The following is a 17,888-nucleotide window of genomic DNA, read 5'->3' as shown; positions in this document are numbered from 1 at the left end:
AGGCTAGAGATTTAACCCCTATAGTAGTGAATAGCAAGCCTTATTCCAGTAAGTGTACAACCAGCATTCCTGCTGCAGTAACTTCCCTTAGGAACCAGCTCACATTGCACCCTGAAGGCCCACAACTGCCTTTGCAGTCAGCCAGTTCTCTCTCTCCCCTGCATTACAGCACCACCAGATTCACAGGGCCACGTTTGCACAGGCCTTGGTTGGGCGCAGTGCAGAGATGCACACACCAAAGGAAGCCTTAGGGGCTGCTCTGTCTCAGGGAGCTCCTGGGTGCACGTATGCCTTGCTGGAGTGCAACACAAACCCCTCCATGCAGCTCATGGCCCCACCTCCTCTTCACCCCCTTTGGGGCACTGTGCACCCTCAGGGTGACACTTCCCATGCCAGTGCATTGGAAAGTCTCTTGGAGAGCCACTCTGTTTCCCATTTACCAGTCACTCACTGCATTCTCTCTCTGCCACATATCCTGAATCCATCTATCATAACTGGTATGGGCTCTGAGTCTATAATCCTTTTCCACCAGAAGTGGGGACTTCCCAGCATGCATCCCATCTGATGGGAAGCAATGAGTCAGTGGCCAGGACAAGTAGACCTGTACTAAAATAAGGCTTTTCAGTTCAGAAAATTCTACCACAAGTTGCATGTTAGAACAAACCCTAAAACCAACTCAAAATTCAGCCAAACCCCCTGACTTCCTCCTGGCTTTGCACTGAAACAAGGAACCAGTGAGATCGGCATGGTGTTAACACAAGCCCATAAGTTGATACCAGGTTTGCTAGAAACCTTTTGAGGAACTTGGTCTGAGTTTGTAATGAAAGCTGAAACCACGATGACTTGAGCCTGGCTAGAACATTTTACAGAGCTCTCACCGTGAGTTAATCATGCATTACATTTTTCTTTCATCACTTAACACTTTGCATTGTGAAGAATACAATTAACTACCTGGTTAAAATAACGGTAACTGGCACTGCGAATTATTACAATAATAACACTGGGTTCAAGAATAAAACGGTGACTTGCACCAACGAACAGACTTGTCCGAAAGTCCTGCCTGACAAATGCTCATAGAATAAAACTAGTTACACAGGAGATGTAATAGATGCAGTGTTCTTGTCTGTCCTATACATGTTCCACCCATTGGAAAATAAAAACCTTAATTACACATTTGCATGAATGGCTTTGCTAATATTCTGGAAGTTTTATATTTTTTTTCCTTTTGGCTTAGTAAACGCTTTTACAATCTGGCTGATGCACTTTATCCAAAGGGACCAGAAAAGCTCTTGAAAAGCCATCAGAGTCACAAGTATAATTACTTATGACCAGCAATGTGTTTTCTTTTAATAAATGTTGTTCCATGGACACTCGGAGCCTATATTATTTTACATTACCTAACTTCCTACTAGTAACCCTTGCTTGTAGTAATTCCTCTGCTGAATTCTGATTTTTGCCTTGTTACTTGAAAAGTCCATACTTTGCACATTGGTTTCTACTCAGCTTGCAGGTTTACATACATGCTTTACACGAGTATTGTTCCTCTAGAAAGACAGGAGGGCAGTGTTGCGTGGCACCATTATTGGGAATAACCCCTGGCTGGCTTCACAGACTTATTGTCTACCAACTAATGCTGCTTTGCATGGCTATAAATAGTTATTTAGATAAAAGGCATCAAGAACAAAAAGCAGCAGCAGGCTAGCTCAGTACTTCCAGCTGCAACTGACAAGTTGGTTTGGAAGGCATAAGAGGAAACTCTTTGGCAAGCATTTTGATAGGCATCGAGCCTGGCTTATTTTCCATAATCCAGCCTCTAGGTAGGTTCAAGGCTCTAGATACAGAGCGTAGTAATCACTGAGATACTAAAAATTCTCACTTTTCTTCATCTCTGTTCTACACCTGTGATTGGTGAAATGCCTTGATGAATTTGCACAAACTGTGGGAATTTGTGGGATCAGCAAAGTGTCTCTGCAGCTTTAAAGAAACCCTGTGACATCCTACAAGACTAGGGTGACCAGACAGCCAGTGTGAAACATCAGGATGGCATGGGGGGAGGGGGTAAACAGGCGCCTATAGAAGAAAACGCCCCAAATATTGGGACTGTCCCCAGGGGCGGCTCTAGCAATTGTGCCGCCCCAAGCATGGCGGCATGCCGCGGGGGGGGCGCTCTGGCGGTCGCCAGTCCCGCGGCTCCGGTGGACCTCCTGCAGAGGGTCCGCTGGTCCCGCGGCTCCGGTGGAGCATCCGCAGGCATGCCTGCGGGAGGTCCACCCGAGCCGCGGGACCAGCGGACCCTCCGCAGGCATGCCTGTGGCAGGTCCACCGTAACCGCCGGACGACCGGACCCTCCGCAGGCACGCCCTCCCGGCGGCATGCCTCCCCAAGCGTGCGCTTGGCACGCTGGGGTCTAGAGCCGGCCCTGACTGTCCCTATAAAATAGGGACATCTGGTCACTCTACACAAGACAGTATAGTGGAAGAGAGCAATTCAGTACAATATTAACATCTGATGACACTGCACCCTGGAAACAGTCAAATATTTGTCTTTTTTTTTTTTTAGCTCTTTGCCAAATTTGCATATAGCATGAGTGACTAAGTCTTAAGTCAGACACTGAAAAGGCCGCATGGTCTCTTTCAGCTTTATCACCAAGGTGACAAGCACTGAAAAATATCTAAAACAGTAGATTAGATCTGTCATTGGTCTCCACGCAGCACTAAATTCATATACACACACACACAACTAAAAACAATCCCCACGCTGAGAAACTTGTAAAGGAAGCATCTTTAGGACAACCACAGTAACCCCATAATCTATTTTAGTTTTGTCTCTCGCTGTCTGAGGAACAGCATTGCTAATGGTGTTCCTAGTACTGGCTGCTGCTTATGCATGCTAGCAGTAGTTAACTGCTGCACCCACCCTTCTAGGTGGGTAAGTCCAATGCTACTTTTTTCCTTTTGCACACACAGCCCAAAACTTTTTTGTTGTATTTTTTTTTCACATTTGAAAAAATTCATACTAATGAAAACCAACACGCTACTGAGGTACATAAAATGAATGGTACAAACGTACATTTAAAACAAAATTCAGGACACTGACTAAAGGCGGCTTTATCAGAAGCTCACAACGTTCAAGTCGACGATGTCCTTTTAACAACGCTCCCCTCAACTTTAAAAACTAAATCTTGTCGAGAACAAGTTAAAATTTCCTCCCCCCAAAGTATAGCAATATCTTTGTTGTGGGCAAAGTTGTTTTTTGCATTCACAGATTAACATTCCCGTGGAATCCTTTTAACAAATGAGAATAGCCAGGTGAAACAGGCCAAATTATTATATGCATATTCTGGGCACAGTCAACCTGTGGAAATCTTTGTCAGAGGATGTTGTGAAGACCAAGACTATAACAGGGTTAAAAAAAAAACCTAGATAAATTCATGGAGGATGGGTCCACCAATGGCTATTAGCCAGGACGGGCAGGGATGGCGTCCCTAGCATCTGTTTGACAGAAGTTGGGCGTGGGTGACAGGGGATGGATCACTTGATGATTCCCTGTTCTGTTCATTCCCTCTGGGGCACCTGGCACTGGGCCACTGTCAGACGACAGGATACTGGGCTAGACAGACCTTTGGTCTAACCAGTATGGCCATTCTTATGTTCTTTGCCTCATGATTAACAATTCCAGCTCTATTCTGATATTTCCAACAACTACTAGTTTTTTGCTGCTAGCTTTTAGTCACTTAAGTAAGACCCACCTATTAAACACAAGGTTTCAGGAGGAAGTGCTAACGTTTAAAATCTCAACTTAAGAGCCTGATTCTCTTCCCACTTGCACTGTTGTAAATTAGGAGCAACTCCACTGAAGTTACACCAAGCTCAAACTGGCATGGGAGAAAAGAACTAGGCCCTCTGTGAACATTCTAGGACCACATCTAGGATGAGAGACAGTCACACCCAGCTGAGAATCTACTGATTCAACCACAAAGCCCTACCCTAGTGAACACAATAAGTAGGAGTTCAGTCGTGCTCTTAAATACACAGTACACACAACACCTCAGGATCTCAGAAAGCCAGCTGCTTTCTTTTATTTGTGAGCAAACAAATCCTAAATCGTATTCAAATGCAAATCAGTGCTAAAATGCTGACTAGGTGTTCTAGTTCTGCATAAAGAATCACTAAGCGATACACAAATGGGAGGACATGGTATGTGGCCTACAGGCCAATAGGTGTGACCAGCCTGGTGCAATTACGCAGAAACGGGAACGTCAAATCTCCTTAATATAAGATGAGCAATGAGAAGAGGCTGCAACCTGCTTTAGTGCTCTTGCCTGTCCCAACAATAGTGGCTGAGGCACTGTGCAATCTGTCAGAGGAGCGCTGGCTCTTCCTTCAGAGAAGAAAGGAACATTTTTGTGCAAGTCTGGATCTCGCCAAAGCAGAGGCTTGAGGTAAACAGGTGTTCTCAATCTGCACTTAGCCTGTAACTTTTCTTTTAGGAGAGCTGACAGAGATGGAGGTCCTCATTGTCCACTACTTTGCATCTTGTGTGGTCACTTGAACGTATGCAAAGGGATGAGTATGAAGCTCCCAAGTCAGAATTGTGACATTTACCCTACCGTGGCATAGTGTAAATGGTGACACAACATGCAAGTCCATAGAGAATCAGACCCATAGTTTTCCATACTGTCCTCCAAATTCAAAGAGACTCCCTACTTGAAAGGTTCTCTGTTCAGCAATTTTTTACTCTTCATGATACTTTCTAAACATTATCACTTGTGAGCTGATCCTGTGCCCAGACCGTGAAATTTTAATGCTGCATTTTATCTGAATGCAGATGATTTCCCACAGGACCAGAAGTTCAGTCAGCTAAGAGAAGGGCTCTGACACAGAGCCCATGTTACTGAAGGAGTGTCACTAAAATGAGTGTTGAGGGCAGGGCTCCTCAGCACCTCTGAAAATGCATCTCAAAAGCTGAGGTTCTGAGAATCAGTGGCCACTTTTGGCCCAAGAGACTTGTCCTAGGTCACAAAGGGAGCGTGTGGCAGAACCAGGAAGACAGGCTGGACCTCCTGACTTGATCTCAAAGACCTGTACATTGGCCTCAAGAACTTCTTTCCCTTCCTTCGCATCACTTGCTGAATTCCAGCTTTCAAGCAGGCACTAGTTCCTCATCAATCGCTTTTGTGATCAGTGATTGCTTTGGTTGTGAATATTAAATCCTACCTCCTCTTTACTCATGAAGCACACACGTGTCAATACGTTTAATAAAGGAAAAACAGTTTTGGATCTGTGTTCACTCAAAGATCCTAGACCACACACCCGCTGAACAGTTATTCTGCAAAAGTGCGCACACACACAAATCCATTTAAGATTTTGTCCCTGATTACAGGTGTAAACACATCTTACTGGAATCTGTCCACAGCATCTTCTCCAAAGGACAGAAGACCTGGTTATTTATTCTGCATGACCCAAGCTATTTTTTTTACATGCTTCCTGCTGTGTTAAGTATGTAAACAAGAATCTGTCTTTGGTTTGGTAGCTCAGGATGATTTTGCACTGCAGCCAGATTATGCACAAATGACCTAGATATTCACATTGCCAACATGCTGAGAATAGCTCACATCTTAGAGGAAGACATAAGTACCCAGTGAGATACAATTCTCCATGTTAAGCCAACAATCTTGCTATGTTATAAACCACTCTTAGATCAGGTGGCAATAGCAAAAAAACAAAAGCGCCTGAGATGTTGATATAGGAGGAGGACACGTGCCAAGGTTCTACACAGCATCCGCTGGAGGGAAACTGGCACATGTTCATCCCACCAGCCCCCAGTCACACAACACAAACAAACAGGAGCAATGTTTTGCAGCCTCGGGCGACTACTTGCTCTCCTGGCATGGTAGAGCTGGCAAAGCTGTACACCCCCCAGCAACACAGACATTCTTGTTCAATTTACGAACCTCCTGACCAAATCAACGAACAAGTAATAAATGGTTCCTAAGGAAAAAAGGAACTGGAAACCATAGCCGAAGTGCCCAGAATGAGGAGTGAGATGAAATGCAATCTGCAGAGGCCCAAAATAGGGCTCTTCACAGTAACTGTAGCATAAAACACAAAGCTGATGGATGCAAGTGGATCAGACTTGTGAGCTCTGACAACAAACCACTGCTATCGGCTTATCAAGGGAGAGAGAAGTATAAGCAATTGTTACGTTTGTAGAAGATCTATTTGTGATTAAAAACATTTAGCTGTAACTTTGTCGTATCCCAGCAGAAGCCCAGCTCTGAGCGCTAGTGCATGGTCCCTATTGTGCCTGCACCTTAAGCTGCCGTACTGCCAGCAGCAGCCACTCAAGGTGAAGGCCATGACCTCGCTAATCGGTTTCCTCCTCTCCAGCTAGCACCTGGGCCCCAAACCATCCCCATCCAATGTTCTGCTTCCCTCCTCGTAAAGACCTTTACAATACATAAAGCAGCACTGAACGTATACAATCTATTACCTTAATAAAGCTCAAACCTATATATGTTCAAAACCCATAATAAGTTTCTTGTAGTGGAGGGCTGGGGGTTGGTCTGAGCAGGGAGCAGATAGTAAGAATTAAAACAACCGCTATATAAGTGCTTGGTGCTTGTATTTAGTTTTTGGTTTATTCATCTAAATCAGTGGTTCTCAACCTACAGGCTGCTTGCAGCCCAATCAGCACACAACTGTGGCCCATGTGCCATCCTCAGGGCCATACAGGTAGCACATATATAGGATGCGGCCCACATAACACAGAGAGAGCTGTATATGCAGCCCACAATGGTAAGCAAAACGGACAGACTGCCTACCAATCAAACATTTCTCAAGCCCTTATCCCAAGGGCACACGAGCACAAGTGATCCTTTCAGTTCATCATCCCTGCTTTTGCTGCAGTATCTTCCTTCCTCAAAAGCAGCGTTTTAAAAGTGGGCCAGGATTTACCCAGTTGCTTTTCAGGGTTTGTCTCCACATGGAGTTATTCTGGAAGAGCTGTATAGTGTAGTCAGTGTAACTAGAGAGGCAGTGTAGTCCACTGAACAGGATATGGGCTGTGCCTCAGATAATCTGGGTTTTATGCCTGGCTTGCCACTGACCTCAGGTGAGTCAATTTAGTCCTTTGTGCCTCTTTTTTCCCTCTGTTTTGTTGGTAAGCAATTTGGAGCAGGGATTTTCTTCCTGTTTTTGTACAGTGCCTCACACAATGGAGAGCCTGATCTCAGCTGTGGCCTCTATGATTAAAATGTAATAAAAACAACTTTTGTTGTAAACCAGCTGCTGCAGGTTAGCTTTTGTTAATCCTTATAACAGGTGGCTCATCATTCCTGAAACAAAGCTGAAAGTAAACATTTTCAGGCCTTTGTGGGGAAGAGGCTAAATTACCGCCTCTCCACCAAGGGAATGTGGTTATACTGGCGCCTCAGCGCAAAAAGTGCTCATCTGTCAGCACATTTTTCCACTCACTGCAATGGTTGGGACAATGGTGAATGGCAGGAACACCAGAGGTGACCATTCAGCCCACATTTTGAGTTCTACCCCCATTCACAGCCAGAGACCTTGCTGAACAACCACGCTCAGAACTTTAAAAGAGGTCGGATGTGCTTTTTAGAAAGAGCTGAAGAATCTTCCACCAATGAAAAGTCAAAGGTCACTCTGCTCTTTTCCAAACCTTTCTAACCTACAAAATCAGCTCAATTACAAATGAGATCCAGGGTTGTGTTCCAAACATGATATAGCATAGTTTTCTCACCCTGAGTGGAAAGGAAAAACATGTTTTAGCCCCTGAAGAAATGACACTAACTTGCTGACATAAGTTGATGAAAATTGTGTTCCTGAACATGTTTGGAGTTTTTTCTGTCCACACTAGTAATAACACTCTTGCAATACACATGGGCAACATTTTTAGACCTGATTATTTCTGTAGTATAGACATGGTATTAAATAGCCTGGTCTTTCAGAAAGAGGATTAGTGGATTCCAATCCACTGCATGTAAACCAATTTTATCTTTCCAACGTAATATCCCCAGATTGTAGCTGGCTAACAGGGCAAAATCATAATCCTACAATGAGATACAGCGACAAAAACTAAATGCTCTGCGGCCTCGTGAGTTCCTGTGACAGTAACTGGGTGTGTTTTACTAACAATACATACTGACATATATGACAAGTCTATTGTTTATCTCCGTCATATTACTTACACCAAAACCTGGGCTTTGTTAGAATGTATCCTTTTAAATAATCAGGTTCACATTTGAATTTTTGTTACCAGCAGCCGATATTACTAAAAGATAAAGTAACATTCTAATTTATTTTTCAGCCTGTATGCTATTTGTTTACATCTTGCATTTCATTCAGTTTGTACAGTCAAACATCATAGAGCTGTTGTGGTGATTTATAAAGTTAATGTTTTCATGCTGCTCTGAAAATACAAAGGACTATATGAGTATATTCTATCAATTCTCTCCCCTGATATAACAAACCTAGACACAACTACTGCATTCATCATATACATTTGAGCAGCCAGGACTGGAACCCTTGTTTAGTTGCAAAAAGAGGTCCATCGCAACCTGAGCTAAAGAAATAGTCCCTTACCAGCTAGCTGATCATCTCTGCCAGCCAGTCACTAGAAGGCAATATCATTAACACATAGACAGTATACTACCTAGTTCCTCTTCATATTAAGGTGTGTAAAGTTCTCTTTATGGTGATTACACAGATAGCGCTGGAGGGTTGGTTTGTTTGTTTTTATTAACATGATTCAGACTTTTGGTGTTGGGGAACCAAAGTGTTACTCGGATCAGAAAGCAAGAGAGAACAAAGCCCTAACGATTTTGATTTCAGCTAGAATTTGGGGCTCTGTCCAATCTGAAAGATCTTGCTTCTTTTGCATGATTCACTTCCTTCTGCATTTTATATATTTTGTTTTGAATTGTAGCTATCATTTTTTGTGTGAAAACGTTTACTAAGTCCATATGTTTAAACATTGTCGGATGATTTCCCACTGACTCACCAACTAGCTCCTAATATAGACAAGCAAGTCTCTCTCCAGTGATTGCTGTGCACAGAATAGAAACCTCCATGCCTGAGATCAATTGGGATTCTCCAGGCTCCTCCTGGAGGAGGAGGGTGATCAAAAATCCAGATTGTCCTATAGACTGGGGCAGGAGGGGTGACTATCTTTCCAGCTAGGTAGGAAGGAATCAGTTTTCTTGAGAATCCACAGAAGCAAGTTCTCCCACCCCATCACTTCTCAGAGTCCTCTCAGGATCACTGACTCCTACTCTGAATATCCTTCACACACAGTTAACTGGATGCATCTCAGTGCAGTTCCAAATGGAGAGAAGTGTGTCTAGCCAGAATTATATACAATACCACAGCAAGCTACCATTTACACTCCATGGTGTGATATTGACTAGCTATGGATTGATGGGATGTTTTGAGTTCCCATATTGCTTCACAAAGCCCTTCTAGCATAACCTTGTGATATATGCTACAATGAATCCCCCTAAGAGAAGCTGACAGAACAGCAATTAGGCAGATTAGTCCCTGTGGAAGACAGCCAAATGCTAGAGCTTCCTTTCCCCTCAGTCTAGCATTGTGCTAGGCTCGTAAGTTATTTACCTAAGTAAGGCATGTCCCTAGGACTTTAATGTTTGTACAGATACTAGCCAACCTGTTGCCTTCCCTAGCTGGATGCAGAATACCCATAACCCCAAGGTGGCTGCTATTACTTAATCCTATTACTAGGCACACCTTCAACATCTGAATGAATCAGGTCAAAGAACAGGAAGTTAAATTCTAGAGATAGGTGCTTAAAAATGTTTATAGCCTAGGTACCCTTGAGACAGGTGCTCTAAGATTTTGAGTGCCTGACAATGCTGCTAGAGGGCACTGGGAAACCAGTTAATTATTGTTCAGGGTGGGTTCTTATCTCAATAGAACAGGTACCAGTATATAAACAGTACTCTGCAAACAGAACAGGTACAGATTTGTACTGGTAGAAGAGGTACAAGATGGTAAACTCTTTTGGGCGGGGTTCACATCTTCATGTGTGTTTGTACAGCACTTTACACAATGGTCCTGAGTGTAGCCTCTGCTGCAATACAAAAATTAAATAAATAATGTATGCTGGAACAGCTACCGGCTGAACAGGTACAAATGGAGGAGCGCACATAAACATAGTGGTGCAGTGATAGTGATCGAGCAGCATGCTGACAAAAAGCCTGACTAACGTACTCTTCCAGTCAGGAAATCTGAGATTGCACGATGTGGTGTAAATAACATATGCTTGCCAACATGACCTTTCAGGAAGCAGGGGTGAAGCAGGAGGACGTTCTCTGGAATCCAAGTCCTGCTCGCATGGAGTCTGTGCAGTGGCTTGTCCCACTGACTCCTTTTGCTTTTGCTTTTCCTTTTCCTGCAAAAAAACGTTCCTCCTCCATCTTTTCTAGGACTGTGCCTTGAATGGAGACGTGAGCAGCAAATCAGTGTAGGAAGCAGCAGGGCCGTCCCTAGCCATTTTGGTACCCTACGCAGCCCGCAGTGAGGGGGCTGTGGGGGGGCCCAGGCCTCCGTGGGCGGCTGGCCCCAGGCCTCCACGGGGAGAGGGCTGGGGGGAAGGGGGGAAACTGCCCCCCGGCCCCAGCCCATCCGCTCTGCTCCCCTGTCTCCCAGGCTTGGGGGGCAGGGAGGAACCACCCCCGCCCCCAGCACTCACCAGCAGTGTGGCTGGGAGCCAGGGGAGCGGAGCAGGCTGGGGCCAGGTTGCTCCATTTACCATGCAGTGAGTGCAGGCCCATCCCCTGCAGCAGCCCTCAGGGGAGTGGGGGCAGGGCTGGGGCAGAGCCGGGGTGGGAAGAGGCAGGGCAGGGATGGGAGCCATGGGGAAGAGGCAGAGCAGGGGCTGGAGCAGCACGCAGCTGCACAGGGCACCAGGAAATGTGATGCCTCAAATTCCCTGGTGCCCTACGCAGCTGCGCGCTTTGCGTATGGGTAAGGACGGCCCTGGGAAGCAGAGTAGGTACAATGGCTAACACGCTGCATTTCAGATCCCCTCCTTTCTGTCTTACACTCCATTTTCTTTTTCATAGTGCTACATTAAAAGCAATTTTCTGCTCAGAGAACTATTTTGGGAAGATGGATATTTTTTGCTCAGACAAACCCCACAGTCTGTGCTGCCTGATTGCTGAGGAGCAGCCTGACTCCTCCATTGTGGACCATGTGGGAGGGAAAATAAGTTACCCAGGCTGCATTTTAAGGTGGCAGGATTCCTAGTGGACATGTCCAGTAAGTTCCAAGGGGATGCTGCTCTGAAATGGGTCTTGGAGGAAGCAGAACTGGGATCTAACAAATATAAATCCCCCTCTCTGAGGTCTTGGTCAGGGTAGAGGGCATGACACAGGTTGCAGGATCTGTTTTGAAACAGCAAGGCGGCTAATACTATATATTTGAACTATATGCTGCACTTGTCCAAGTAGCTACATCTTGTCCTGAGCATTAAGTGTTTAACTTTTAACATGATCACTGTCCTGTGGACCCTTCTGCATCAAAACCATGTCATATTTGTGAAACTCCTTGACATCCTAAAACAACACATGTGCTGTGTGCCATCCCCATTCAAGGAGTTTTCTTTTTTTAAATCTAGTCTCTGGTATCCTTTCAATTAACACAGGACCCAAATGCAAATGCATCCCTTTATGGAGAAGCTGATAACCATTTTAAGCTCTTTCTCTATCCCTCAGCCTCCTAAAATTGTTTGTTCATACTTTTGTTTGGAGTGATAAACGCATGATGAGCTTGAAAAGACTGGGACTTTAATTTTATGTGGAGGAGAAGAATAAGAGGAGACATGACAGAAGTATACAAAATAATTAATTGCACAGGAAAGATAATCATGTACTTCCACTTATCCTTTCTCATAATACAAGAAAAAGGGGACAGTCAATGACATTGAAAAGCAGCAAATTTACAAATGATAGAGATTATGTAGAACATAATCATAAAAATGCAGGGATAGAAGAGACCTCAAAAGGTCATCTAGTCCAGCCCGCCCCGCATGCTGAAGCAGGATTAAGTAAACCTAGACCATCTCTGACAGGTGTTTGTCTAGCCTTGTCTTAAAAAACCTCCAGTGATGGGGATTCCACAAACTCCTTAGGTAACCTGTTCCAATGTTTAACTATCTTTATAATTATATTTATATAAAGCCTTTTACCTATTTGAAGATTACGTCCCCCGCCCCCTCCATTCTTCTCTTCTCTAGAGTAAACATGCCCAGTTCTTTCAGCCTGTCCTCATAGGCCATGTTTGCCAAATGTCGTATCATTTTGTTGCTCTTCTATGGAATCTCCCCAATTTGTTCACATCTTTCTTAAAGTGTGGTGCCCAAAACTGGAGACAGTACTCCAGCTGATGCTTGTGGAACTCAGTGGCACTAGACATCACTGAATCAGGAGTTCAGCAGGATTCAAAATAGGATTCGAAATGTATATAGAAAATGAGAACATCCACACTCTGTGTTTCTTAATTCTTCCTGTGGAGCATCTGATACTGGCCAGCCTCAGACAGAGGATACTGGACTAGACAGTCCACATGGCAATTCCTATATTCCTAAATGCTGTATGAATGAACAAAAACTAACCTAGAACATCTGCTTTTTGCTGTCCAGTGTTACTCAGTGTCTCACAAAAGTTACTTGATAGTTAAGCTTAACAGTGATTTGCATCTGACTTGAATGAAGGACTCAGAGTTCCACTGGCTTCAATGCAATTTGGTAACTCTTGCCCCCTTTCAAAAACAGCTGTTTCTTGAGGCAGAAGTAAAAGTGGGGATACACTGGTGTGTTGTGGCACATCCCTACCCAGCATGCTCCTCCATCTGACAGCTATTGATTAGCTGCATTGATGTTCAAACTCGGATTATAAACCAGAAAGATCATATTTGTGAAGAGAATGGAAAAAACAAATGTAACCACCAAATACATGGCAGCTATTTTAGGAATGGCATGGTTCCCACCAAAAGTCCCTAGATCAGATCACTTTCCTGCACCAGAGGGGAAAAAAAAGTTGTATTCAAACCCATATAAGGCAGCAGTTAGTCGAGGTGGTTCTTTAAAATATTAGTACTGCTTTCTGTATTGTCGGGAGGACTCTTATCATCTTGTGAGCTTTTCTCTTTTTGCAGCAGTCGTGTCCAGCTTTGTGATGTTGGCAGACACACTAACCATTTGTGAGTTGCCCGAGATTTGCTTATATATTACAGAAAATATTTAAAAAAACAAGGTTTTATAATGGAAAGTGCAAGACAACCTGTATTATAGCTGGAGCTGACAGCAACACCTCTATATTATGAAACTAGCCCGTAGCATGCTTGAAACTAGATGCTGTCTCCCCCTTCTAGGAATTAGTCCATGGAGGACAACTGCCCACTACTGCAATCGGCTAATGCTGCCCCTCCTTCAGCTCAGCTGGTAGAGGTCTGTGCTTTGGTAATGAAAGTCCCAGGCTAAAACACTCATGATGATCAGGGGTTGAATTTCGGTTACGTTAAGATTAAAGCTGAAACAAACAGAACTCTCTGTAATTTCTGCCTTGCTGCTCTTTAGTCATTTAGAAATAGGCACGTCTTGATTTTCTGATTCAGTTTCTCCCTCTTCCCTCCCAACACATTGATTGTCATCAGGCTGTGGGAAATAGCCACTCATTGTGCCATGTTTGTTTTACAAGGTAAACTTTATTATGGGGGAGTTTTTCAACGACACAAGTGGCAGATAGAGACCTAGCTCCCACTGAAATTCAATGCCAGTTGTGTCTCTGAAAATCTCCCCAGTAACTTTTAGATGCATATGAAAATGTTCACCTTCAAACTCAGATTGATCATTGCTGTTCAATGAGGTATAACTACATCCCACACTTTCCTGGGACTACAGGTGCTTCCAGATAAACCAAACTGTCTTCAGGCTGAGTACCACTGAAATCCATGGCAAAGCTCCCACTGACTTTAGTGACAGGATGATCAAGCCAATAGATGGTTGAGATAAACTAAGTATTTTAAATGACTCACACTCACTATAGGGTCACTCTGACACAGTGGCCAGCATTCTCACCACCAGGTACGGAGGTCACAGTGTGGAGTCCATTCTAAATCTTAAGACTGTAGCCACTACGTACGTTGCAGTGCTCTGCAAGAAGCCTGCTGAAATGCTAGAAGCCAAGGGCATGTTAAATTGGGATCTCTTCTGCTCATGGCACTTTATCAAAGGGACTATGGTGCAAACTTTCCCATAGATAAAAATTAATAAACCTGGCTGCAATGTCTAAGGTTGTGTGAGAACTATTCCAGGTCACAAAAATGTGGCTTCACTTGCCTCAACAGTCATTGTAAACAGTATTTAACTCATTACACCTCTACCCCGATATAACGCTGTCCTCGGAAGCCAAAAAATCTTACCACGTTATAGGTGAAACTGCATTATATCGAACTTGCTTTGATCTGCCGGAGTGCGCAGCCCTGCCCCCCCCAGAGCACTGCTTTACCACATTATATCCAAATTTGTGTTATATTGGGTTGCGTTATATCGGGGTAGAGGTGTACTTTGTAGAGTAGTTTGAGAAACCTAGAGGAGGAAAGATGCTATAAAAGCTCCCCTTTTTATCCTAAAGTAGGAATACCCTGTGCTGAGCCATGCCATGCCCCAGCAAAGGGAAGTTTTTTTGCCAATAAACTTGCATCATGCATAAAGCTGGCTATGGAGGATGGAAAGAACTGCAATTATCAGTTAGAGAAATAACAGACTAAGGAAAAAGAATGATGGTAGGATCCTTGTTAGCAAAGTTGGATTTTTACATCCAAAAGCAAGTTAACATTCAAAGCAGTTTATTCAAAGAGGATCTACTTACTAATGAGGCCTCCTTGAAACAAGTCATCCCCATAACTTTTTTAACTCTCTTCCTAGGAAACATTTTAAATACATTTAAGTGTATACATCTTTGAAATTTCTATTCAAATAGTGTTTTCAAAACATAATTACTCCAGGCAAAAAACAAACACAAAGCCCCCAGTATTCCCAGCACCAATGTGAACAGACTTGTGCTATTTTTACCAGTGTTTGGCATCTATCCTAAATCAGCTGTAAAGCAGAGGAAGATGACCCTTTACCCGCTGATCTCCTCTGCAAATCCACCAATACAATCTTCACAGGTTTCTTATTAAGATATCCAAGAACAGCAGTGGGATGTTATGGAGTAGAAGCTTCTCCAGGATTTCTGTATCAGATTACATCGGGGTATTTTTGCCTCTGGGCAACAAGAACATACATCTTCAGTATTTTGAAAAAAAATTGTAACATCAGTGATTTTATGAGAATTAAAAAAAACAAAGTTAAATTCCTTGAAACACAGAAACTATCATGTAGCTACATCACAAAATATATGATGATGTGTTGCTGGACTATGTAATGCCAAATCACACAGCAGATGCCCTGTCATTAATCTCACATACCACACAAAACACAGGGATTTTGAACATACATTTTCTGTTCACGCCAGGGGATGTTTTACCTAAGCAAATATATTCTCTTTGCTCTTTGATTGCAAGATTCTAGGGACAGGGAGCGTGTCTACTTCATGTACTGTACAGGGCCGTGTACATTTTCAGCAGGCTACAAAAAAGTAATTTCTATTTTGAATCAGCTCTCGTTTCTACAGGTAATAATTTCTTTGAGCTCTCCCCAGTCTATCTATTTAGGTACTTATACTGCACTCAACACTGTAGTAATAGGAAATACCTTATTGTGCCTCTGAAATAATCTCACTGGTCAGCCATTAATATCAATAAATAAGTGAAATGATACCATAGCTACTCAATCAGCTGTGCGGTATTACTATATTTTTCTCAAAAGGAGAATATTCTATTTGCTTGTTTGTTTTTAAGGCACACAAAAAAACTGCTGCAAGCTTATATTTCCATTTCCACTATGGTTTGCCATCCAAAACCATTTCAGTAATGCCCATTGATGTGGGTGTGTGCATATGCAAGCAATGACTCATAGTGACCTTCCATCTTGTCTGCTAGAATTTACAACCATATAAAATTCACAGCAGCAGCTATTACCCTTAAGCTACTACATAATTACCAAAAAGAACTCCCCACATATGCATCCAAAAAGCAGCCGGGTCCATTCTGCTGCTAAGACTGAAAACAAAATGTTATCTGTTAACAGTTGTACAACTGATTACATTTTAAGTGTCCCTTTACTAATGAAAGGTTTGTTCACTGGCTATTTAAAATTATATGTAAATATTCTTTCAATTCCAATGAGTGGCTCTGTTTAAGTTAGATACAGCACCTAAGTTTCACCATTAAGTGAAAAGCGGTGTACCAAACAGAAAAGTTAGCTCTGCAGAAAGTACCATTAGTAACTTAGGGCGGTTTTGAACTTTTTGCATATGAGCTTTCTTTAGTATAGATTTTGAAATAGTGCCAGCGCCGCAGGAAGGAGAGTTTATTTAAATATCAACATATACCTCCCTTCTTGGTTAATGAGTAAGAATTCACGATGCCTCCGAAAAGAATCTGGGCTCGGTCCTGCAGGCTGCTGCGCACCTTTCCCTCCCAGGGGAGTCAGGGAGAGTGGAGGGTACCCAGCTCCTTGCCAGGATCTGGCACCATCCGGTGCTGGACGGGCACCCGTGGAATATTTTACGTGGCCCCCACAGGGTGAGGGACAGCAGCGATCGCCCCCCGCAGCCTCCAGCAGCGCCTCAGGATTGGACTGGGTGGGTCCCCACTGGCTGCGCTCATGCGCGTAACCCAGGGCGCACGGCGGCTCCCTGCTCCCCAGGGACGGGACCCCAGCTCCGGAGTCCAGGGCGCTCATGTGCCGGGGGCACACGGGCTCCCCGGGGCGAGGCTCGGCTGCATCCCAGCTCCTGCCCCGCTGCGGAAGCTGGAGGGCTCCACCCTGAGTGGCTGGCGTCCAGGCGGAGCTTCCCATTGTCCCCACCGGAGGCGGGATCGGGTCCTTGTCCCCCCAGCCTCCCAGACGGGCCTGCAAAGACTCTTTCCTGCGCCCCCAGCCGCTGGGGAGGAGGGACCGACACGTCCCCGCTCTGCCCCGCTGGAACAGGGCAGCTGCTGCGCCCGGGGCTGTCTCCAGCGGGGAGCGGCCGATGCAGACGAGCCCGGAGCAAGCGCAGGCACCCGCCTCCCGCTTGCCCCAAGCACCCCCCGAGCCCTGCCGTGGGGCGCTCGTCTCGGACCTACCTGCAGCTGTTGCTTAAAGGCAGGAGGCGACTTGGCGAGTTGCTGCAGCGCCCGGCTGGCTGAAGGAAGCTGGCGCGGAGCGGCTGGCAGTGGGCAGGCAGGACTGGGGCGGGGGTGGGCAGGGCCTTGCACGTGGGCACCGAGTGATTCGCGGCTCGGTCCTCCACTGAGCAGCAGGAGGAGGATCCTGGCGTGGGGCTGGGCCAGCAGCCGGGCCATGGAGGGCTGGCGGCGCTGTGTCTGTGTAGCAGCCAGGACGGAGGCAGAAGCAACAGGAGGAAGCCGGTGAGGTTAGGTGCATAAGGATAGAGAGGAGGTATCCACCTCCTTGTGCAGCAGCCCTTTGCTGTGGTCCTAGAAGCAGAAGGACACAACAACCGAGCTAATTGGATGTGAACTATTCGAGCTCATTTCATTTCAGTGTAATCGCAGCTGCTGAGGATGATTTGCATTAGCAAGTAGTGCTAGTGGTCTGAGTAGATAAATTAACGAGCTTCATCTAGATTCCTAAGGGCTTCTGGATCCAGCCCCAGCCTTAACATTGGTGGGGCCTTGGCCGATTCCACTACAGGAGGGAGAACTGGGTTGTGACCTGCTGAAGTTGTCTGTGGGGTC

At 44.8% G+C, this 17,888-nt stretch overlaps 1 protein-coding gene across 2 annotated transcripts in view; it reads right to left on the bottom strand.

Annotated features, from left to right (window-relative positions):
* The window catches only part of GSN (gelsolin), a 44,820-nt gene extending 27,204 nt beyond the window's left edge, over window positions 1-17,616 (bottom strand). Inside the window, exon 1 of one of the 2 annotated variants that reach the window (XM_044992579.1) lies at window positions 17,274-17,616. In XM_044992579.1, the coding sequence (XP_044848514.1) occupies window positions 17,274-17,492 (219 nt within the window). In that variant the 5' untranslated portion in view covers window positions 17,493-17,616. Of the gene's footprint in view, window positions 1-14,908; window positions 14,957-17,273 lie in introns of those variants that run through there. The other variant, XM_044992581.1, reaches the window with a different exon arrangement.
* Between the last annotated feature and the right edge of the window lie 272 nt (window positions 17,617-17,888).

Source organism: Mauremys mutica, chromosome 18, assembly GCF_020497125.1.
Source record: "Mauremys mutica isolate MM-2020 ecotype Southern chromosome 18, ASM2049712v1, whole genome shotgun sequence".
NCBI lineage: Eukaryota > Metazoa > Chordata > Testudines > Geoemydidae > Mauremys > Mauremys mutica.
Note: the sequence above shows the minus strand (reverse complement) of the source record. Positions and strands in the feature narration are given on the sequence as shown.